This window comes from Siphateles boraxobius, unplaced genomic scaffold, assembly GCF_051911475.1.
Source record: "Siphateles boraxobius isolate OS27281-9 unplaced genomic scaffold, OSU_SipBor_1 258, whole genome shotgun sequence".
Lineage (NCBI taxonomy): Eukaryota > Metazoa > Chordata > Actinopteri > Cypriniformes > Leuciscidae > Siphateles > Siphateles boraxobius.
The window spans coordinates 67,501-92,500 of record NW_027508874.1 but is presented as its reverse complement, the minus strand read 5'-3'; the positions used below and the strand labels follow the sequence as shown (position 1 = coordinate 92,500).

The following is a 25,000-nucleotide window of genomic DNA, read 5'->3' as shown; positions in this document are numbered from 1 at the left end:
GAATTCAGCTGTTTAATGTAAAAGCCAATTATCTGGTTCTAAACATGCTTTTCTTCACATAATAAAGGAATAGTTCAGACAAAAATGATTGATAATTTTTTCTCTTCCATGTCGTTCCAAACCCCTTTTCTTTTCTCTGCAGAACATAAAAGAGATGTTTAGCAGAATGTTCAACAGTTTGTAGCCACGACATCAATCCTCAAAAAACAACCAAAAGGCCTCATAAGTGTCATAAAACTTTGCTTGCAAAAGTGTTCACCTTTTTACATTTTGCCAACCTTATGATATCAATTTTTTTAATTTCAGTCTCAATACCCCACAATAACTAAGGAAAATCCAAATTTGTGACAACTTTGCAACTTTGCAAAAAGTTTGCAGCTTACCAAAATGTGAAAAAATTAAGGGGTATGAATACTTTCGCAATGCACTGTAATTCCATGTTTCCTGTCATATGATGCTTTGTGTAATGAACAGGCTCATATTAAAGTATTCACTGTAAATCTTCCCCTCTGCTACACTTCTCAGATCTGATGGGTTCAAGTGTCACATGACCGTTCATTCAGATATTTGAATGTACATGGTGACAAATGAGGTTTAAGAGCTTTTTGGAGAAGATATAAACTAAATAGATTTAGAGCAACATGAGCAAACATTATTTTTAATAAAATAATCTAATAATCTTCATTTGTTTGTGAGGTGATCGCTCACGTGAGCTAAAGGATATTCGTGTGCTGTGTGTGTTTGTACGTTGGTGTGAATGGAAGATTATTGAGTTCTGCTCATGATCGGGGTGTGTGAAACGGCACCAGGGTGTTCGGAGACATTTGAGTGGCTCAAACGCTGAACGTCAGATCACACCTACCTGAGAGAGAGAGAGAGACAGAGAGAGAGAAGAGAGAGAGAGGGGGGGAGACAGAGAGAGAAAGAGAGAGAAAGAAAGAGAGAGAGAGAAGAGATGGACACGAGAGAATCCTGCAGACACAACAGAAACCAAAGTCTCAACACAACCAGAGCTGGAGAACATCACATCTGTGATCTCACGGACGGCGCTTCGTTCTACGATGAGTTGGATCATGGGAATGTTTAGGACTTTTTGCCGAAGGAGTTGTAAGTCAGTCGCTCCACGTTCATGTAGTACTTTGATGTTCGAAGAGGCTTTTTCTGCCACAGATGTTACATTAGAGTGTTTTCCCAGCGATGCCATAGAGGAACCATTTTGGGAACTTTTCAGTAAATGCTTCTGAAGAAAACCATCATTTTAATAACCTTTTTTTTCCACTTTAAAGTTTCTTTTGTGCAATGGAATGCAAAAGTGTTCAGATGCCCCTGAAGAACCTTTATTTTTAAGTGCAAACAAGAGCTGAGTTTTATAGGAAACATTCAAACTCATTTTCCCCGTCTTCCGGATCATGAGTAACGGCAGTGCTGTGGCGCTGGGAGGCGCGGGAGTAGTTTGGGTCACTCCACTTCTGGGTGCCACCCTGATCACCATGTGTGTTCTGGGCGTGACGGGTAACCTGTACACCCTCGCCATCATGCGTTCGGCTACGCTTCGGCGCGCCGGATCCTTATACGTCTTCATCCTCAATCTGGCGGCGGCTGATCTACTCTATCTGGGAACCATCCCATTCGTAGTCTGCACGTATTTCGCCCACGATTGGTTCTTCGGGGAAATGGGCTGCCGGTTGCTATTGAGTCTGGATCTGCTCACAATGCACGCGAGTGTGTTTGTTTTGGTAGCGATGAGTTTGGAGCGCTACCGCGCCGTTGCCACGCCTTTCCGCGCACGACGCTCGACCACACGTGGACACTGGCTAATGGCGTTGGGAATCTGGGCAGCCGCGTTTGTGCTAACGCTCCCGATGATGGTGATGATCCGACTCCGAGAGGGACGTCCTGCAACAGTGGGACTTGTTAAACGCATATGCTTCCCAACATGGACGCCCGAGGCCTTTAAAGCGTATCTCACCGTGCTCTTCGTCACTAGCATGCTCCTGCCCGGCCTGCTGATGGTCGGACTCTACGCGGGTCTCGCCCGCCGGTACTGGGCTGCTCAAGCCAACCTGACCCGCGGATCCTCGACATCCATCCGCCGGGGCACACTGAAACACAAAGTGGTGGGAATGATCTTCTGGATTGTTTTGGCGTACTGGGCGTGTTTTCTGCCGTTCTGGGGCTGGCAGATGGCCAAGCTCTTCTCGTCAGAGTCGCTCCGCTCGCTGTCACCCGCCGCTCACACCTACGTCAACTTCTTCGTCACCTGCCTGACGTACGGAAACAGCTGCATCAACCCACTGCTTTTCACGCTACTGACACGCAACTACCGTGACTACCTGGCCCAGAGAGGTCAATCCTCGGGGTCGAGTCGCGGGGACAAGGGGTCGGCCGCGGGGATCAACGCGCTCCAGGATCAGATAGGATGACTTCTGTTGTGAGAGTGTAATGTGACTTAAACAAAAATAGCTGATATCCCCTGATTTCTAGTTATATTTTTTCATTACTCATTACTCATCATTACTAAAACGTTCAAAAGTATCAAAAATGTGTCATCGCTGCACGCAACAAAATTGCAAAACTAAACAAGTGGTGCTTACTGCAGAGCCAGATGACGTCCAGCTCCCCCTCTCTGGATGTAATGGGTGGACCTAACCTACACCCAGAGAGGAGGAACTCGACGTCAAGCTCCACCCATTATGCCCAGAGAGGAGGAGCTCAACATCAAGCTCCACCCATTACATTCAGAGAGGAGGAGCTCAACGTCAACCTCTGCCCATTGTGCACAGAGAGGAGGAGCTTGATGACAAGCCCCACCCATTACACTCAGAGAGGAGGGGCGTGATGTCAAGCTCCACCCATTATGCCAGGAGAGGAGGAGCTCGACGTCACGCCCCACCCATTATGCCCAGAGAGGAGGAGCTTCATGACAAGCTCCACCCATAATGCCAGGAGAGGAGGAGCTTGATGACAAGCTCCACCCATTACATTCAGAGAGGAGGAGCTCGATGTCAAGCTCCACCCATTATGCCCAGAGAGGAGGAGCTTGACATCAAGCTCCACCCATTATGCCCAGAGAGGAGGTGCTCGACGTCAAGCTTCACCAATTATGCCCAACAGAGGAGATCGACATCAAGCTTACCCCATTATGCCCAGAGAGGAGGAGCTTGACCTCAAGCTCCACCCATTACATTCAGAAAGGAGGAGCTCGACGTCAAGCTTCACCCATTACGCCAAGAGAAGAGGAGCTCGACGTCAAGCTTCACCCATTATGCCCCAGATAGGAGGAGCTCGACCTCAAGCTCCACCCATTACATTCAGAGTTTAGGAGCTCGACGTTCAGAGTCGACGTTAAGCTCCAGCCATTGGCTCTGCAGTGAGCAACCTCTCAGAATAATAGGTGTGTCCGACTTTAAGCGGCGCTGCACAAACCAATCCTTGTTTGATATTAAAGTACTGTGAGAGCAATTAGAGAGCAGACGACCTGAACACACCTATTGATTGTCTCCAACAGGTTTCTCAAACACTTCCTTCGTCTGTCATTGGTCAGTCAGACTGTTTGGATCATGTGATTGGTTGAGTCAGGAGTTGACGGTCTGCTCAAACAAACAGATCATTGTTCTGAAAGTGTCACAGTATTTCACTCTTCAGGAGATGAACCTACCATTGGATCATTGTGACTTAATATTTATATTTGGGTCTTATTATTCATTCAATTCAATTCAGTCCACATTACCATTTAGAGTAAGTTATGTATTTCAGATATGTATCACAGCTAGCTAAAAATTTATTCATTTAAACAATGTAATAATTTAAGGCAGAAACAATGAGCTCATTGAAGTAATAAATACTTGTTTGTTAAAAAATGATTATGACATTTCGAAAAATGTAGCATTGGTGCATGTTGATCATGTATTAATATTTGCCATATCAATGAGTGTCAGATGACTTGCTGAAGCACTGTAGTGTTCGATTGGACACATCAACAGCAGAAGATATGGGGTTCGGGAAGTGTTTCTCTTCCCTTTGATAAGCTGATAAGTCGCTATTTGCTGTCCTCACTATACATGATAATATGGTTAATGGTTATAATTTTATTATTTGTTTCTATCGTTGTTTTTAACTGTGTGTGACCCGTCGGATCAGACCTGAGATCCATATTTGCATCAGAGAATCGCTGCTCAATATAAGTTGAATCTGTATAGTAGCTGTAAGTTTTAAATATTAATTACACTGATGGACTGTCTTTATAGTGCTTGCTATGATTTTATTTCTTTTTACCTGTGGGCTTTTGAGATTAATTTAAAATAATTCATGCAATACTCTCTCCTCACAAGTTAAATTATTAAAATGTTTAAGCTAAATAAAGTTCATTCACTCATGATCATTTAGACAACTGGCAAGTGAACTCTTAAATGGCGGTGTGTGTGTGTGTGTGTGTGTGTGTGTGTGTGTGTGTGTGTGTGTGTGTGTGTGTGTGTGTGTGTGTGTGTGTGTGTGTGTGTGTGTGTGTGTGTGTGTGTGTGTGTGTGGAATCTGTTTTCTGTCCGTCACATTCCTCGGCTCTTGCTTCGGACCTTTTCGAGTCTCTCTGTAAATTATCATGAGGATCCTGTTGCTCTGAACTGAACTCAATCATATAACACAATGAAAAAATACAGAACAAAGTTAAATGATTCTTTCTGACAGATATGAAATCACAGTGACAGTTTTCAGCTTTCTCATCTGATGATTCAAAATTTCAGATTCTTTTCAAAGGAAGTTCATATATATATACATACATTTACCCTGGTGAAAAAAAATATGCTAAGTATACTTGCAGCCAGACTCATTTAGTACTTCAAGTGTGTTAATGATTAGTTAACTTGAAGTGTGCTATTTTGGAGCAACTCATTTTGTACTAAGTATATTTTAGTTATAATTGAAAGCATAACTTTAAGTGTATTTAGTGTACCTTTGTGTCATTAATTGAAACAACTTCAAGTATGCTTATAGTTACTTTGTGTCATTATATATATATGCCTGTGTAGGGACTAATTACATGCTTGATATTAAAGTGTACGTTATTTATGTACAAGTACATAAATTCATTATAGTGTCTTCGAAACATACAACTGTATTATATTTGAGTAAAAAAGTATATGCTCAGTAATACCTTTGGCTCATTCTAAATACTTCAAATTGCACACTTTGTCTTCAATAACAAATGCACATAAATTAACAAATAGGCTATTACTTAACTATACTTTGTACAATATACTATAATGCATTTTGAAAGTATACTTTCAATGCATTGTTACAATGATCTTTTTCAGCACGCAGTTAAAAATATAATTAAGAAATGTACAAATAAATACACTTTTAAAAAATAAACAATTTTCACTTCAAGTACATTATTCTAAAATATATTTTTATGAAATATACTAAAGTACAATTATTTTAAAGTGTGTTAAAAGTTGTATTGTGAAAATAAAAAAAGTTGTATTGTGAAATGATGCTAATATACTTATATATTTAAAGATAGTAAAAAATGTTGTTATTATATTTGCAATGTATACTATTGAAAAAGAGAATATATTTCAAATACAATAAAGTATACGTTATTCAATAGGGTATATAATACACACACACATACATATATATATATAGTTTTATCACCATATCACACTGCTCGAACACAAAGAACACTCAGAGAAACAGCGAGTCGTTTCACATTCGTCAGTGGGTTTATTTGACACTTGCTTTGGTACATTCACTGAACACAGAATCTGGTGAAGATCACGAGGTCTGACACACTGAAGACCGGAGCGATTCCTGCTCATTTGACCTTAATGCTGATGACCTTGACGTCTCCCTTCACATGCACGTGTTTGAAACAGTCGTCGCCGAAGCGGTTTGGGAAGCTCATCATGGTGCCTTCTGGGAGCTTAACGTAGAAAGTGTCGTTGTTGAAGGTGATGGTCAGCTGTTGGGAGAGACACGGAAACACGGAGATATTTAAAACGCTTTTGAACGTCATCATATTAAAGTCCCCCTGTAGTCAATAATTGTATCCCTAAAAACTCATCTTTGATCACCAAAATTACATATTTAAAGTTTTAGCCCTTAAAAAAAATGTATTCATGTCTCAAAATATCTTGAATGTAACTCGACACCTTGCTTAATTTAGTACGCGCGGTTCTATGAATATGCAAATGAGCCCCGCCTCCACTCACTCACTCAGAGATCCACTCGTTGACGATCACACGTTGATCTGATTGGTTACAAGGTAGTTTGTGACGTCAGAAACACCAGCGATTTCAAACCGTGTTTTTGAGACTGTCTTTGGTTCACTGCAGTTTTAAGGAGAAAATACTCAGCAATGCTGTCGACTTATGAATTTACACATTTTTTTTTTTTTTTTTTTGCACATATGTTATTTCTGAATGTTCAAAATGTACATTTTGGGAATGAATGTATTAAAGTGCAGAGTTATTATAAGTGTGGGATGGCAGCATTATTCATCCTCAAACATCTACGGGTGGGCGGGTTATTGCATGTATAGTTAAAGGGTAACTCTTTATGACTCATTGTGCCATGAGTTTCTGTAATCTGTGAACTGACTAAATCCAGATACTGGAAACACTGCAGAACTGGTCAAAGAACACACAGATAAAGGTTCAGGTTTGATCTACATCTATTTAGAGCATCTTTACACTGAACAAAGCTTCATCTCAGCCAGTATTGGTGGATTTACACTGGAGTGTTGAACACTGAATGTTGTGCTTCGCCAACGTGAAATTTGTAGTTCGTAGACCAAAAGACTTTTACAAGTTTCCCTGTGGTGTAAATCCAGCTTTTAATATTGTTTATATGTCTATGTGGTGTTTTTATGTGGTGGCTTTAAGACAAACCATGTGTAAGTTCATAAGTCGACAGCATTGCTGAGTATTTTCTCCTTAAAACTGCAGTGAACCAAAGACAGTCTCAAAAACACGCTTTGAAATCGCTGGTGTTTCTGACGTCACAAACTACCTTGTAACCAATCAGATCAACGTGTGATCGTCAACGAGTGGATCTCTGAGTGAGTGAGTGAGTGAGTGAGTGGAGGCGGGGCTCATTTGCATATTCATAGAACCGCACATACTAAATGAGGCAAGGGTGTCGAGTTACATTCAGTTTAAGGCATGAAGATTTTTTTTCAAGAAAAAAAACAAATAATAATAATTTTGGTGATCAAAGATGAGTTTTAAGGGATAAAAATGACAACGGGGGACTTTAAATGACAGAAATCCAGAACAATGAATGTAAAATGTCTCCAATGTGATTGTTAAACGCATTTTAATTTTCTCAGGACAGCACCACTGTTCTTCTAGTCTCATCGCTTTTAAAAAAAGTCCACTTAATTCAGCTTAAAAGCATTCTGCCTTAAATTAAGTGTGATCAAAATGGCTGTACAATTTATTTTCTAAAATCTTGCCTAGTTGAATCTTGTATAACTAGCATTATTTTGATGATTTAAAGTAATGGGAAAACTTTTTTCATGACCTATTGATCATGAGTGGTTTGAGATGTGCCAGAGGTCAGAGGTCAGAGGTCGCTCACCTTGAACTCCTCGCCCTGCTGAAAGGGGAAGCACCCCTCGCGGTGCTCGGATCCCCATCCGCCCTGTTTGGAGTTGCACACGATGGTGTTGGTGTCGCCCCTGCTGTGGAAACGAGGGTTGAAGTGAAGGGCGATTGCTTCTGCGTCGTGGCCGATGTTGATCGAGAACCTGAGGACCAGAGACACATTAGAGGACACCTTTATGGCCTTTAGCTCTTTTACAAAACCGTCTTCTGTCTTTATCTTAGTAAAAACATATGGACGTAGTGTGCGTGACGTCACCAGTAGTGTTTCTGAAGAGCGTTTTTTAAGCCCAAAGTGGGCGGAGCCAGCCGTCGCCATCTTGGCTGAGTCACTCCCAGATAAACGAGAATGTGCAGCGAGGCGGATTAGCTGAGGTTACATGACGCTAACGCTAGCAGACAAATGGCTAGTAGTGACATCAGCAAAGTCAAGTGGCCACGCCCTTAATTATGCAGAACTTTAAGGTTTAATATCATTTAAACGAATGAGTTATAAAAATATTCACCCCCCTCACAGTCGTCATGAAGGGCAAAATTAACTATCTGGACCAAAACCACTTTTTGCACCAGGCTGTGAACATGTTTATTTCTACTGTAAAGTTGGGCATTTTAACATTGATGTCTATGGGATTGAGTCTCTTCTGCAGCCGGTCTCTAGTGGCCAGTCGATGAACTGCAGTTTAAGTCACTTCAGTGTTGATTCAATAGAGAGACCGGAAGGATGCCGCTTGGTTTATATGCACAGCTTACAAAAATAAGGTTTAAAAACATTCTGCTAGCGTTCCTATCAAGCTAATTTTCTATCAATGTTTGTTCTCTGAAAACATCCAGTTTTTAAAAGGTTGTTTCTTTTTTATATATGAATGTTAAGGGAACATTCCATTGTATCATTCTTCAAATATTATGGGCACATTATTATTAAATGTTCTCTGAACGTTTTGAAACAATTAGTTACATTTAAAAAAAAAAAAAACGTTACATGAACATCCAACTGAAATTCCACGAATGATGTATAAATAAAGTTGAGACCATTATTAAAGAGCAGACAACCTTGAATGAATGTTTTATCAACGTTGCCGGTTATACGTACCCTTCACAGGCCGGTTTGATCTTTCCAGAAACCTTCATCTCCATCCCGGCCTTAAAGCTCATGTCATTTATGGTGAACACCTGTTAGATACGGAGGAAAACACCATGAGGGATTAAGTCATCAGTCTCAGGTCGGCTTGCGTTTTACTGATTATCACAGTTATGTTCGATTTTAAAACGGTTTTCCGTCTTTTCTTTTTCCCTGCTGTTGGTTTCATTATTAGTTGCCTTGGTTAATGATTTGATTTGTCATTCTGTTCATCTGTGTCGCAGTGTTTGTTTCTTGTATTTAAGTCCTCAGATTTTATTTGAGTTTTGTCTGGTTTTGTTAGTGTCTCCGGGTCTCTGTTACCTTGCCTGGATTCTACAGAGTTTCATGTTGTGATTATTCATTAAAGACTTTGAGTGATATCATCTTCATTGCAGTGTGATCAACTACCGATTATGACACGGATATAACGTGACTTGGACTCAGTTGCGAGAGGCTCCCACAGTTTATAGTTTCTCCAGAGCGATGACGGATATGTTAAATTACTGTTTAACCTGTGATTCCTGATGCTGTCGATAAGAGGAACGGTTGTTTGACTGTTATCTGAGCGACCAAACCCAACGTTAATGATAAACCTCGGATAATCAAGTCATAAAGACACAAACAGGAAGATCCTGAGCAAACATTTGATCTAACACACCTCAGTGCTTACAGACGACATACAGACCCAGAATGACACGATTAACACTGATAATCAAGGCAGACGAGCAAAACTCAAGCATCAAATAGCTTTGATTTGCACCACATTTTGGTCTCTATATTACACTAAAAAATGCTGGGTTATTTCAATCCAAGTTTGGGTCAAATATGGACAAACCCAAACAGTGGGTTAAATATTTTAATTAATATTTAACCCAACGGTTGGGCTTGTCCATATTTGATCCAAAACTGGGGTAAAAACAGCCATGCACGTGTATATCGATGGCTTTCTGATAAATGTTATATTGCAGAATGAGTGTGTGTTATTATAAGCAAGCCTAATAATCTGTGTAACGTTTCAATGCTGCAGAAACTTAAGAAATTTCTCCCCTTGAAATCTCCACTTTACCCGACACCGTTTTCAACTAAAAAAAAAACGTAAAACTTTTGATGCGTTTCGTCCATTTATTTACGCGACAACAGCGTTTTGAGTGCCTAAAAATGCAAACTTTTGAAAACGTGATTCAAAGTACAAGTTTTTAAAAATGAAGCGACGAAAACGCGAATCTGTGAAAACGCTGACATCATGCACATGCACATTACGTGTTCAGTCTGTAGTGTTTCATCGCCATCTACTGGCCTGGCAGCAGAATACAGCGTTTTTAGTCGTTTTCGCGGATCCGTGTGAATGGAGATCGCTTTGACAATGGTGTCGTCTGTACGTGGAAAACTCAAAGAATAAACGTCTCTGCTTTAAGCATATCGTTGTAGTGTAAACGTAAAATCCACGTAACAGCATGTCACTGTGTATCGGTTTCAGCCCGTCTGACATTCACACAAACTCTTTGATCACTAAAAACTAGTCATTTGTAGGAACTCATCAGTGGCAGATTCAGCTGTAGTGTTTAATGCATTTATATTAAAGCATTTTGCAGCCATTTATGTTTGCCTGGAAATCATTATATACTTTTTTTTAGGTTAATTAGTAAATATTAGCATGACATATTAAATCTTGCCAAATTTTGGATTATTTCATGTTAATTTCCTCATGAATTCACTTCATTTCATTTTGCAATCACAGTGTTGCAGCATTAGTTTACAGTGAGATTTCACCAGAGGAAATGGTGATATCATCAGCTGATGCTGTTGATTCAGAGCGCCTATGAGACTAATAGAATTTAATATATTATAATATATAATACAATATAATTTATAATACACTATAATATGATATAATAGTCACTTACCATCTTGTTGTTTGGTGGTGGAGCTGCAGCTGTGTGTCTCGTTCACCTGACGCTCCTCATTATAAACCCAGGAGGCGGAGCTCAAAAACCCTGTCCAATAGGAAGAGAGCAGAGACTGAATCAATCACACTCAACTGAATCAATCAATATGATTCCCTCATGATTAGACTCTTGATTCAATCTTTGACCCAGAGCTGCATGATAACATCACATACTACAGTCCACATATCTCTAATAATATAGAGCATATGTTAGGAAGGCTTTTGTGGGAACCGACACTAACAAATCAGTTTTGATTCAGCTTCTCTAGATTAGTGTACATGATAAACTCCAACTATAATTATTACTCAGCTTTTTTATTCAAGGAACATTATCATGAACAAAACATTTGTTCAATTGCAAAAAAAAAAAAAAAAACACTATATGTTTGGGTAATCCATAAATAAAGGAAAAATAACAACAAAATCAAATAAATACTTATTTAGAAACTTATCTTTCCCTCACGGTTGGCTGCAATGCAGATATCTCACGAACGAAGGCGAGTAGATTAAGTCTTTAGATATATAATTCAGGAGAACAGAGAAACTACCAACATTACACAAACTCAGGTCTTACATAACAAGGAGAAGTAATGTGATAATGAACAGAACAGGTGAACATAATGATTAATCATAGGGAACAAGATCAAATGACAGCATAGGGAAGACAGACGCTCAACACAATGAAAACTCAAACATTTACTTTTTCAAAGAGTCTCTATGTAGTTTCACTTCAGTCAACAAAACCATAATGTTAGGGTTCTTATTAGTATACTTTGATCAAACATATAAGTAAATGATTAAAAACATTTATCATCATCTTCAGAACAATCAATGAAGCCAAAAAGTACATTTTGCCATAAAAGTGTGATACATTTCTGTACTTAAACCACAATATAACACACAGAGTAAGGACAATGCCAGAATAAGTGTGTTTTCCTGATAGTTACCACAGAAAATGGAGATTTTCTCTTCAGCTGTGATTGATGTGAGCTGGTTTTGTTCAGTCCATGTTTCTACATGAGTGTGTTTCTCACGGTCAGTCCTGGTCATTCATCTGGACGTAATGAAGTCTTTCACCCTCGGATCGACACATTGAACACGCTTGATGCCTGGATCTGTGATCAGAAACATCTCAGTGTGAAAGTCTCATCACAGACTCCGTGTTCATCTGAATGTTCACAGAGAGATATGTGTGAGGAGAATCATACTCACATTCATCATTTATATGTACTGTGTCTTTAAAACACGACAACTCGATTTGTGTGTTTATGGAAGCTTGTTAATTAGGCCATATTGTGCCTTTTCTCAAAGTCTGGATGTTGTTTCAGGCTCTACTAGAACAGGTTTTCCTGCTTGAATCTTGATTATTTTGCTCATATTCTCCATTGTTGCGGCTCCTCTCTTCCCAGTCTGTCAGTAACGCTCTGTTTACTTCCTGTCTCTATGAAGCCCCTCCCTCTGAAAAGCACACTGTGCTCTGATTGGTCGGCTGGAGCAGTGTGTTGTGATTGGTTGAGCGCTTCGAGCGTGAATTGTTCACAATAACATGCATTTAGAAAATTGGTGAATTTTTATTTCATGCCAACTTTAATGTGACATACTCTAGGCCAGGGGTCTCCAACACTCGCTCCTGATTGGAGGTAGCTCGCCAAGGGGTCGTTCACGTATTTGCGTGCTTAAGTTCGTTATTTCAAATGTATATAATTATGTGTTTTTACAGTATAATATGCAAACAATTTTCTATAAAAAAAATAATAAAAAAAATCTCTGATTCTGTTCTTATCTCTGACATTTAAGGGTGACATATATAGGCCTCCAAAAGCTCTTTTAGGTCTAAAACAGTTTAGATAGTTGTTAATATCAGAGTTATGAGAAACTATTCAAGAGATTTAAGTACTGTATTACATGAGTAGCTCTCGGCCACTTTCATTTTTAAAAAGTAGCTCTCAAATGAAAAACGGTTGGAGACCCCTGCTCTAGGCCCTGATCATTCATTCATTCATTCATTATTCATTCATTCATTCATTTATTCATTCATTCATTCATTCATTTATTCATTCATTCATTCATTCATTCATTTATTCATTCATTCATTCATTCATTCATTTATTCATTCATTCATTCATTCATTCATTCATTCATTCATTCATTCATTCATTCATTCATTTATTCATTCATTCATTCATTTATTCATTCATTTATTCATTCATTCATTCATTCATTTATTCATTCATTCATTCATTCATTCATTCATTCATTCATTCATTCATCTACTTTAATAGTTAAAGTCTATGTGGTGTTTTTAATATGCTTTAACACAAACCATGTGTAAGTTACGGAAGAGGATTAGGGCCAAGCAATAATAAAAAAATAAAACCATCTCGAGATTAAAGTCATTATAATGCGAAATTAAACTTGTTAAATTTCGAGAAAAAAAAACCTCATTAAATATCGAGAATAAAGTCATTGTTTCTCGAGAAAAAATTAGTTAAATTTTGAGAAAAAAACTCGAAATACAATCTTGAGAATAAACTCATTACATTTCGAGAATAAAGTCGTTGTGTTTCGAGAAAAAAAGTCGAAATGAAATGTAGAGAATAACACATTCGTTCAGTGTTCATTGCATAGCCTACTGATAGAGGACATGGCAGAGTTGGGTCACTTAGTCAAGCTATATTTGACTTTCTTTCAGTAACAAAGAAATACTATCAACTTTAGCTAATTATGACAGAATTAGCATACAAACTTTAAAGAGAATTTGCAAGCGGCTAGCTCTTTTTAGAAGAAAAAATCAGTCCAATTTGCGCGATGTACTCGCTTTTGTCCAACATGCAATGACAACCAGTGGACAAATACACTCTGGCATATGGATGATAAATTAAAACTGTATGGCATTGCCATTAATGGCTGTATAGATGATTACAGTCGATACATTCTGTTGATGGAGGCGTACACAACCAACAACGATCCTAAAGTAATAAGCCAGCGATTTATTCTCACGATTATTTCGACTTTTTTCTCGAAATTTAACGAGTTTTTTTCTCGAAACACAACAACTTTATTTTCGAAATGTAATGAGTTTATTCTCAAGATTGTATTTCGACTTTTTTCTCAAAATTTAACTAGTTTTTTCTCGAAACACAACGACCTTATTTTCGATATTTAATGAGTTTATTCTCAAGATTGTATTTCCAGTTTTTTTCTCGAAATTTAACGAGTTTCGCATTATAATGACTTTAAACTCGAGATGGTTTTATTATTTTATTATTGCTTGGCCCTAATCCTCTTCCGTAGAAAGTTCATAAGTCGACAGCATTGCTGAGTATTTTCTCCTTAAAACTGCAGTGAACCAAAGACAGTCTCAAAAACACGCTTTGAAATTGCTGGTGTTTCTGACGTCACAAACTACATTGTAACCAATCAGATCAACGTGTGATCGTCATCGAGTGGATCTCTGAGTGAGTGAGTGAGTGGAGGCGGGGCTCATTTGCATATTCATAGAACCCCGAATACTAAATGAGGCAAGGTGTCGAGTTACATTCAGTTTAAGGCATGAAGATTTTCATGGAAAGAATGTTTAAATATGTCATTTTTGTGATCAAAAAATGAGTTTTACAGAAAATAAGCCATATGAAGAGGATTTTATTATAATATTATAATATTAATCTGCACGTTTACACACACCAGCCGACATTATGTTTCTCGAGCGACAACAGAGACCAGTTCTAACGCAATGATAAAAGATCCAGCAAAGCCTGAAACTGTTCTGTCGTTGAGCACAGACGAGAACTGAACACTATTGACCAGAACATGTCACCGCTGTCTTATAAACACCTCAGGAACTGTGGACACTTGTGTAGAAGTTCAACATGATGATGAGATGATCAGTTTAACTCCACAACAACTACATAAATGTCTCCACTAACATTCAGAAACTCTTCCTGAGTCTCTCCGTAAGGCTGCACTCGCTACTGGTTATTCTGGGATTCTGGATGAGTGAGATTGGCCTGTTTTGTTATTGCCGGAGTTTCTGAAGCTCGTGTAAAGACTCCGCCCTCTTCTGAACGGAGGCGGAGCTGCAGCTCATTTGCATTTAAAGAGACACACACAAACAGCGCGTTTTTGCTATAATAGCTATAATAAATGATCTGGTATTTTAAACTGAAATTTCACACACACATTCTGGGGACCACAGAGATTTATATGTCAAAAGGGGCACCTAAATAAATAAATATATAAATGTCACCATAATAAAATGATTGACTACAGTGGAACTTTAAAGCTAAGTAGATGAACTAGGGAAAGTGTAGTGTTTGTAATCAGACAGAAACAGAGAGCAGGGCCAGGGGTGTGTCTGCAGTTTTACTCTGAAAGCAGAAGTGGCTCCATGTGTAGAGGAAGAATCATGAACTAAAGCATCAGGAAGTGTGTGTGTGTGTGTGTGTGTGTGTGTGTGTGTGTGTGTGTGTGTGTGTGTGTGTGTTGTGAGAGCCGATGTGACCTGTATAAATCATTAGCTCATGCCTGACGTGTCTCACGGGTCAAAGTCTCTGCGTCTCTGCAGCTTGGCCTGGCTGGTCGTGTATAAGAGTATATGAGGACTGGCTGGTCGTGTATAAGAGTATATGAGGATATCTGCGGTGGGTCAGACGGATGTGGTCATGGAAAGCCCGAAGCAGATGATCCTCCGGCTCTCTCAGGAGCTGAGCTGTAGACCCACCTCACGCCGGCTGGCAGAACACCTGGACCGGCTCGACCCGCTGCGACACCTGAGACACGAGTTCCTCATGCCCAGAACAGCAGACCTGCCCCAGAGTGAGTCAAACACTGATCACACTTCTGATGCGGTCATGAGCGTCGCATGAGATATGACGCGCTGATTACATCGTCATGATTTGCTCAGATTCATAATCATCTGATTTGAGATATGACGCTCAGATTTCAATATAGCATTGTAAGCAGGTATAAGACTATAAGTATTAGCACTTTGAGTCTGAGAAAGAGTCTATTATTATTATTATTATTATTGTTATTATAAGCATTGTAGCACCCTTTTTCTTTAATTAGTTTTAATTTTGTTCTTGTCCTCTGGCACTGTTTTGTTTTATTTTACTTTAGTTACTTATTATTTTTTACTTTAAAAGATTATTTCTCATTGTATTGTTCTGGTTCATGGCATTAAAATATAAATATATATTTGCTCAGGTTCATATATCATCTGATTTCTCGTCTGTTTTTAGCTGATCTGTCGCTTGTGGACGGTTCTGAGGATTGTGTTTATTTTGCTGGGAATTCACTTGGTCTACAGCCGAAAAACACAAAAAAATACATCGACGAGGAGCTGGAGAAATGGGCCAAAATGTGAGTTATGATTTGTCAGCTGATAATAAAATACAGTGAAAATGTTTTAGGCTGTATTTTTAAAGGCATAATTTTTATATTTATTGTCTTGTTAAATAAAATATTTACTCTAAATTTCAAGGTAGTTTTACTTCAAATCACCTCTTTTATTATTCATTTATTTATCCTTTTGTTTTACAATTTACATTTATTTATCAGGATTTAGGATGTAATTTCAGTGAATATAATTACATAAAAATACATAATAATTATTACAAAAATACATTTTATTTATTAAAGCACAATTTATGTATTTCGTTCTTATTTATAATTTCTCTCTTGTTAAATCAAATGTTATTTTTTTACAATAAATCATATGGTAATTTCAACATTTAATATAATATTTATTTTAAATATTAATTTAAAATTGTAATATTACTATTTAATATTTAAATATGTATTATAGTTTAAATATTAATATTATTTATAATTTACTTATTTTATTATTATTAATATAAAACATTTTTTAACAAAAAAGAATATTAATTTTATTTTTTATTTTTACATTTCCAGAATTATTAGGTAATTTATTTTTTAAAAATAATATTTTTTCTTTCAGGTAACAGGTTAACAGGTTCTCACTGAAGTATTTTTTCTGTTTCCATTAACCTTTTTTTTCTCACAGTTATTGCTACTACAGTATAATTGTAGACAATTAATTAAAATAAATCACAGAAATATTCTGAAATGTTCTTCCATGGTTTGAAGGAAATCCCATAAATCCTAAACACATGTTGTTCCCAGAGGCGTTCATGGCCACACGCAGGGGTCGCGACCTTGGGCCTGGGCCGAAGAGACCCTCGAGGGCTCGATGGCCAAGATTGTGGGTAATTAAACAGTTTCTCAGTTACTTCAGTTTGTTGTTTTTGCTTTTCATATCTTTGTTTCTGATTTAAATGCCATACGTCTGTCTCCAGATATAATGTGGTAAGTTCTGTCAAGGTAAACAGGGTAAAGAGAGCACTTTACCTCCTCATTTAATCACTGGAGCTTCTGATCTAGTGAATCTATCTTTAAACAGGTGCTAAACCTGAGGAAGTGGCTCTGATGAACGGACTGACAGTCAATCTGCATCTTCTCATGGTAGAAAAACAAGAACATTTGCTAATTTTTTTTGTCTCTGTGTTGATTTTTTTAACAGTATTCTCCTCTTTTTATGATTCTCTCAGCTTTCCTTCTACAAACCCACACCAAAACGCCATAAAATTCTTCTGGAGGACAAGGCCTTTCCGTCGGATCATGTATGTTTCTTTAACGTCAGGAACGACAAACTCACGTTCAGATCAAGAGGTCGAAGCATCAAGTGTGAAAAGGCATCAATAACTTTATAAAAACAGCATGTGTGTGTGTGTGTGTGTGTGCATGCGTGTGTGCGTGTGTGTGTGTGTGTGTGTGTGTGTGAATCTTGCAGTACGCCATCGAGTCGCAGATCCAGCTGAGAGGAATGAATGTGGCGGACAGCATGCTGATCATCAAACCCAGACAGGTTTGTTTTTTTCTTTTTCTCCATTTACAGATTTAATTTTTTAAATTTTTTTGCATAACAGAACAATAACAACATATACATACAGAGGATTGCAATGTATTCAACTTTTATCTATTAAATCATAATAGCATTGAAGGAAACAGATAAAAGAATAAAACAGAAATGTAGAAAAATTATACAGGGGCAAAAAATTCCAAAAAGAAAAGGATTAAACAATTCTACAGTTCCATTTTGCTTTTTTATTTCTTGCATGTTTTAAGGCCTGTATATAGTGACCTCACCTCACGGAGATCTGTGACGTGTTGATTGGCTGTGATTGGCTGTGACGGGCTGTGATTGGCTGTGACGGGCTGTGATTGGCTGTGACGGGCTGTGATTGGCTGTGACTGCTGTGATTGGCTGTGAAGGCTGTGACGGGCTATGATTGGCTGTTATGGGCTGTGACTGCTGTGATTGGCTGTGACTACTGTGATTGGCTGTGATGGGCTATGACTGCTGTGATTGGCTGTGACCCGCTGTTACGGGCTGTGATTGGCTGTGACGGGCTGTGACTGCTGTGATTGGCTGTGACTGCTGTGATTGGCTGTGACTGCTGTGATTGGCTGTGACGGGCTGTGATTGGCTGTGACTGGCTGTGATTGGCTGTGACTGGCTGTGATTGGCTGTGATGGGCTGTGACTGCTGAGATTGGCTGTGACTGCTGTGATTGGCTGTGACTGCTGTGATTGGCTGTGACTGCTGTGATTGGCTGTGACTGCTGAGATTGGCTGTGACTGCTGTGATTGGCTGTGACGGGCTGTGATTGGCTGTGACTGGCTGTGATTGGCTGTGACTGGCTGTAATTGGCTGTGATTGGCTGTGACGGGCTGTGACTGCTGTGATTGGCTGTGACTGCTGTGATTGGCTGTGACGGGCTGTGATTGGCTGTGACAGGCTGTGATTGGCTGTGACCGTCTGTGACTGCTGTGATTGGCTGTGACGGGCTGTGATTGGCTGTGATGGGCTGTGACTGCTGTGATTGGCTGTGACGGGCTGTGATTGGCTGTGACCCGCTGTTACGGGCTGTGATTGGCTGTGACGGGCTGTGACTGCTGTGATTGGCTGTGACTGCTGTGATTGGCTGTGACGGGCTGTGATTGGCTGTGACGGGCTGTGATTGGCTGTGACGGGCTGTGATTGGCTGTGACGGGCTGTGATTGGTTGGCTGTTTCAGGGTGAGGAAACCATTAGGACGGAGGACATTGTGTCGCTCATCGAGTCGGAGGGCGAGTCCATCGCTCTGGTGATGCTCAGCGGAGTCCAGTATTACACCGGTCAGCTGTTCCAGATCGAGACCATCACCAGCGCTGGACACGCACAGGTCAATTTAGTATTAATTAAGCATATTAAGTGTTACACTGAACGACATATTCACTCTCTTTACTGTAAGTGTTACACTGAACGACATATTCACTGCAATGGTGCGTTCACACCGGACGCGAATAGAGCGTCTAGCGCGAGTCATTTAAATGTTAAGTCAATGCAAAGATACGTTACGCACGTAAAAAATTCCTGCGGCGCGAATGAGGCGTAGAGCGCGACACGGTAGACGCGAATTCGCCTCATTCGCGCTTCAAGTTCGCGCGAATGGCGCGAATTGCGCGAATTGAGCGTCTGGTGCGTTACGCGCAAATGATTTATTTTGTGCTTTTTGTGGATTTACACGTTTGATGCGAATTCGTGTCTGCCGCCCAAGTTGAAAAATCGGAACTTCTAACGCGCCACATTAACCAATCAGGAGCCTGCTTGCTGCTGTCCCGTGGTGAAGTAAATATTTTATCACATAAAAACTTGATATTAATATATGAGACATTCATTTTGTATGCCTTTTATTCCATATCTAATCTACATTATATGAAACATTATTATTATTCTAATGTAAAGAGAACCAACATTCTTTATTGCAAGAACATAGTTCGTGTCTGGACAGTGTTGTGTGAGGGAAAAAAATCACAGGACAGTTCAATCACTTTTGTAGTAGCCTAGGCTGGCTCCATTTATCAGAAAAACAAAAATAAATTACAGATTAGATGGGCGAGGTCGAGGGTGATCCTCGCTCTGATGTGGGACAGCAGGTCATCAAACTGGGCGCGGGACAGGCGGAAGAACCGCTGAAAGCGGCCGTCATCCAGGCGCAGTTCCTGGAGCAAATGGTGAAACTTGCCAAACTGGGTTCACCTCCGAAGGGTCTGGTGGACCCAAATACGGCGACAATGATCCCTGCGCCGCTGTTCTGATCTCCAGAGCAAATACAGAGCGGTGACTCTCTCGATGAATGCTCGATCAACATTAGCCGTCTTGTAAAAAGATGGCCGCCAACAGATTTCACCTCCGACGCGCGTGATGCGCCTAAATTTCGCTTCAAACTTTTGTTTTATACGCGCATCAATTTCACTCTTCACGCGCGAATGGATTCAAAGTGTAACTAGAGGTGGCAGGCGCGAATTTGACGCTCAATTCACGTCTGGTGTGAACATATTCACTCTCTATTACTGTAAGTGTTACACTGAACGACACATGCACTCTCTTTACTGTAAGTGTTACACTGAACCACATATTCACTCTCTTTACTGTAAGTGTTACACTGAACCACATATTCACTCTCTTTACTGTAAGTGTTACACTGAACGTCATATTAACTGTCTATTACTGTAAGTGTTACACTGAACGACATATGCACTCTCTATTACTGTAAGTGTTACACTGAACAACATATTCACTCTCTTTACTGTAAGTGTTACACTGAACAACATATTCACTCTCTATTACTGTAAGTGTTACACTGAACAACATATTCACTCTCTTTACTGTAAGTGTTACACTGAACGTCATATTAACTGTCTATTACTGTAAGTGTTACACTGAAGAACATATGCACTCTCTATTACTGTAAGTGTTACACTGAACAACATATTCACTCTCTTTACTGTAAGTGTTACACTGAACAACATATTCACTCTCTTTACTGTAAGTGTTACACTGAACAACATATCCACTCTCTTTACTGTAAGTGTTACACTGAACGACATATTCACTCTCTTTACTGTAAGTGTTACACTGAACAACATATTCACTCTCTTTACTGTAAGTGTTACACTGAACAACATATTCACTCTCTTTACTGTAAGTGTTACACTGAACAACATATTCACTCTCTTTAGTGTAAGTGTTACACTGAACGACACATGCACTCTATTTACTGTAAGTGTTACACTGAACGACATATTCACTCTCTTTACTGTAAGTGTTACACTGAACAACATATTCACTCTCTTTACTGTAAGTGTTACACTGAACAACATATTCACTCTCTTTACTGTAAGTGTTACACTGAACGACACATACACTCTCTTTACTGTAAGTGTTACACTGAACTACATATTCACTCTCTTTACTGTAAGTGTTACACTGAACCACATATTCACTCTCTTTACTGTAAGTGTTACACTGAACGTCATATTAACTGTCTATTACTGTAAGTGTTACACTGAACGACATATGCACTCTCTATTACTGTAAGTGTTACACTGAACAACATATTCACTCTCTTTACTGTAAGTGTTACACTGAACAACATATCCACTCTCTTTACTGTAAGTGTTACACTGAACGACACATGCACTCTCTTTACTGTAAGTGTTACACTGAACTACATATTCACTCTCTTTACTGTAAGTGTTACACTCAACCACATATTCACTCTCTTTACCGTAAGTGTTACACTGAACGTCATATTAACTGTCTATTACTGTAAGTGTTACACTGAACGACATATTCACTCTCTTTACTGTAAGTGTTACACTGAACAACATATGCACTCTCTATTACTGTAAGTGTTACACTGAACAACATATTCACTCTCTTTACTGTAAGTGTTGCACTGAACAACATATTCACTCTCTATTACTGTAAGTGTTACACTGAACGTCATATTAACTGTCTATTACTGTAAGTGTTACACTGAACGACATATGCACTCTCTATTACTGTAAGTGTTACACTGAACGTCATATTAACTGTCTATTACTGTAAGTGTTACACTGAACGACATATGCACTCTCTATTACTGTAAGTGTTACAATGAACAACATATTAACTGTATATTACTGTAAGTGTTACACTGAACGACATATTCACTCTCTTTACTGTAAGTGTTACACTGAACAACATATTCACTCTCTATTACTGTAAGTGTTACACTGAACAACATATTCACTCTCTATTACTGTAAGTGTTACACTGAACAACATATTCACTCTCTATTACTGTAAGTGTTACACTGAACAACATATTCACTCTCTTTACTGTAAGTGTTACACTGAACAACATATTCACTCTCTTTACTGTAAGTGTTACACTGAACAACATATGCACTCTCTTTACTTTAAGTGTTACACTGAACGACATATTCACTCTCTTTACTGTAAGTGTTACACTGAACAACATATGCACTCTCTTTACTGTAAGTGTTACACTGAACGTCATATTAACTGTCTATTACTGTAATTGTTACACTGAACAACATATGCACTCTCTATTACTGTAGGTGTTACACTGAACGACATATTCACTCTCTTTACTGTAAGTGTTACACTGAACGTCATATTAACTGTCTATTACTGTAAGTGTTACACTGAACGTCATATTAACTGTCTATTACTGTAAGTGTTACACTGAACAACATATGCACTCTCTATTACTGTAAGTGTTACACTGAACGACACATGCACTCTATTTACTGTAAGTGTTACACTGAACGACATATTCACTCTCTTTACTGTAAGTGTTACACTGAACAACATATTCACTCTCTTTACTGTAAGTGTTACACTGAACAACATATTCACTCTCTTTACTGTAAGTGTTACACTGAACGACACATACACTCTCTTTACTGTAAGTGTTACACTGAACTACATATTCACTCTCTTTACTGTAAGTGTTACACTGAACCACATATTCACTCTCTTTACTGTAAGTGTTACACTGAACGTCATATTAACTGTCTATTACTGTAAGTGTTACACTGAACAACATATTCACTCTCTTTACTGTAAGTGTTACACTGAACGACACATACACTCTCTTTACTGTAAGTGTTACACTGAACTACATATTCACTCTCTTTACTGTAAGTGTTACACTGAACCACATATTCACTCTCTTTACTGTAAGTGTTACACTGAACAACATATTCACTCTCTTTACTGTAAGTGTTACACTGAACGACACATACACTCTCTTTACTGTAAGTGTTACACTGAACTACATATTCACTCTCTTTACTGTAAGTGTTACACTGAACCACATATTCACTCTCTTTACTGTAAGTGTTACACTGAACGTCATATTAACTGTCTATTACTGTAAGTGTTACACTGAACAACATATCCACTCTCTTTACTGTAAGTGTTACACTGAACTACATATTCACTCTCTTTACTGTAAGTGTTACACTCAACCACATATTCACTCTCTTTACCGTAAGTGTTACACTGAACGTCATATTAACTGTCTATTACTGTAAGTGTTACACTGAACGACATATTCACTCTCTTTACTGTAAGTGTTACACTGAACAACATATGCACTCTCTATTACTGTAAGTGTTACACTGAACAACATATTCACTCTCTTTACTGTAAGTGTTACACTGAACAACATATTCACTCTCTATTACTGTAAGTGTTACACTGAACGTCATATTAACTGTCTATTACTGTAAGTGTTACACTGAACGACATATGCACTCTCTATTACTGTAAGTGTTACACTGAACGTCATATTAACTGTCTATTACTGTAAGTGTTACACTGAACGACATATGCACTCTCTATTACTGTAAGTGTTACAATGAACAACATATTTACTGTCTATTACTGTAAGTGTTACACTGAACAACATATTCACTCTCTTTACTGTAAGTGTTACACTGAACAACATATTCACTCTCTATTACTGTAAGTGTTACACTGAACAACATATTCACTCTCTATTACTGTAAGTGTTACACTGAACAACATATTCACTCTCTATTACTGTAAGTGTTACACTGAACAACATATTCACTCTCTTTACTGTAAGTGTTACACTGAACAACATATTCACTCTCTTTACTGTAAGTGTTACACTGAACAACATATGCACTCTCTTTACTTTAAGTGTTACACTGAACGACATATTCACTCTCTTTACTGTAAGTGTTACACTGAACAACATATGCACTCTCTTTACTGTAAGTGTTACACTGAACGTCATATTAACTGTCTATTACTGTAATTGTTACACTGAACAACATATGCACTCTCTATTACTGTAGGTGTTACACTGAACGACATATTCACTCTCTTTACTGTAAGTGTTACACTGAACGTCATATTAACTGTCTATTACTGTAAGTGTTACACTGAACGTCATATTAACTGTCTATTACTGTAAGTGTTACACTGAACAACATATGCACTCTCTATTACTGTAAGTGTTACACTGAACAACATATGCACTCTCTTTACTTTAAGTGTTACACTGAACGACATATTCACTCTCTTTACTGTAAGTGTTACACTGAACAACATATGGACTCTCTTTACTGTAAGTGTTACACTGAACGTCATATTAACTGTCTATTACTGTAATTGTTACACTGAACAACATATGCACTCTCTATTACTGTAGGTGTTACACTGAACGACATATTCACTCTCTTTACTGTAAGTGTTTCACTGAACGTCATATTAACTGTCTATTACTGTAAGTGTTACACTGAACAACATATTCACTCTCTTTACTGTAAGTGTTACACTGAACGACATATTCACTCTCTTTGCTGTAAGTGTTACACAGAACAACATATGCACTCTCTATTACTGTAAGTGTTACACTGAACAACATATTAATTCTCTTTACTGTAAGTGTTACACTAAACGTCATATTAACTGTCTATTACTTTAAGTGTTACACTGAACGACATATTCACTCTCTTTACTGTAAGTGTTACACTGAACAACATATGCACTCTCTTTACTGTAAGTGTTACACTGAACGACATATTCACTCTCTTTGCTCTAAGTGTTACACAGAACAACATATGCACTCTCTATTACTGTAAGTGTTACACTGAACAACATATTCATTCTATTTACTGTAAGTGTTACACTGAACGTCATATTAACTGTCTATTACTTTAAGTGTTACACTGAACGACATATTCACTCTCTTTACTGTAAGTGTTACACTGAACAACATATGCACTCTCTTTACTGTAAGTGTTACACTGAACGACATATTCACTCTCTTTACTGTAAGTGTTAAACTGAACAACATATTCACTCTCTTTACTGTAAGTGTTACACTGAACAACATATTAACTCTCTTTACTGTGTTACACTGAACGTCATATTAACTGTCTA

General features: G+C 38.4%; 4 protein-coding genes across 5 annotated transcripts in view; 3 read left to right on the top strand and 1 right to left on the bottom strand.

The window, feature by feature from the left end:
• Positions 1-85, top strand: part of LOC143751431 (arf-GAP with dual PH domain-containing protein 1) — a 31,544-nt gene extending 31,459 nt beyond the window's left edge. Inside the window, exon 11 of the mRNA XM_077244031.1 lies at positions 1-85. This exon is cut by the window's left edge and continues 277 nt beyond it. The gene's annotated coding sequence lies outside the window, so the exon portion shown is untranslated.
• The window catches only part of lgals2b (lectin, galactoside-binding, soluble, 2b), a 140,711-nt gene extending 129,500 nt beyond the window's left edge, over positions 1-11,211 (bottom strand). The window contains exons 1-5 of one of the 2 annotated variants that reach the window (XM_077244034.1): positions 11,130-11,206; positions 10,626-10,715; positions 8,692-8,771; positions 7,579-7,747; positions 5,807-5,959 (exon numbers count right to left, since the gene is read on the bottom strand). In XM_077244034.1, the coding sequence (XP_077100149.1) occupies positions 5,813-5,959; positions 7,579-7,747; positions 8,692-8,771; positions 10,626-10,628 (399 nt within the window). In that variant the 5' untranslated portion in view covers positions 10,629-10,715; positions 11,130-11,206 and the 3' untranslated portion in view covers positions 5,807-5,812. Of the gene's footprint in view, positions 1-5,698; positions 5,960-7,578; positions 7,748-8,691; positions 8,772-10,625; positions 10,716-11,129 lie in introns of those variants that run through there. The other variant, XM_077244033.1, reaches the window with a different exon arrangement.
• Positions 879-3,224, top strand: uts2r4 (urotensin-2 receptor 4). The gene is made up of 2 exons (XM_077244032.1): positions 879-3,077; positions 3,158-3,224. Exon 1 carries the CDS (start codon positions 1,410-1,412, stop codon positions 2,421-2,423), a length of 1,014 nt encoding a protein of 337 aa, XP_077100147.1. The 5' UTR covers positions 879-1,409; the 3' UTR covers positions 2,424-3,077; positions 3,158-3,224.
• Positions 11,212-15,097: 3,886 nt separating the features above from the next.
• Positions 15,098-25,000, top strand: part of kynu (kynureninase) — a 16,843-nt gene continuing 6,940 nt past the window's right edge. Inside the window, exons 1-7 of the mRNA XM_077244035.1 lie at positions 15,098-15,481; positions 15,907-16,027; positions 16,811-16,893; positions 17,088-17,149; positions 17,236-17,307; positions 17,478-17,552; positions 18,766-18,912. Of these exons, the coding sequence (XP_077100150.1) occupies positions 15,292-15,481; positions 15,907-16,027; positions 16,811-16,893; positions 17,088-17,149; positions 17,236-17,307; positions 17,478-17,552; positions 18,766-18,912 (750 nt within the window). The 5' untranslated portion in view covers positions 15,098-15,291. The remainder of the gene's footprint in view (positions 15,482-15,906; positions 16,028-16,810; positions 16,894-17,087; positions 17,150-17,235; positions 17,308-17,477; positions 17,553-18,765; positions 18,913-25,000) is intronic.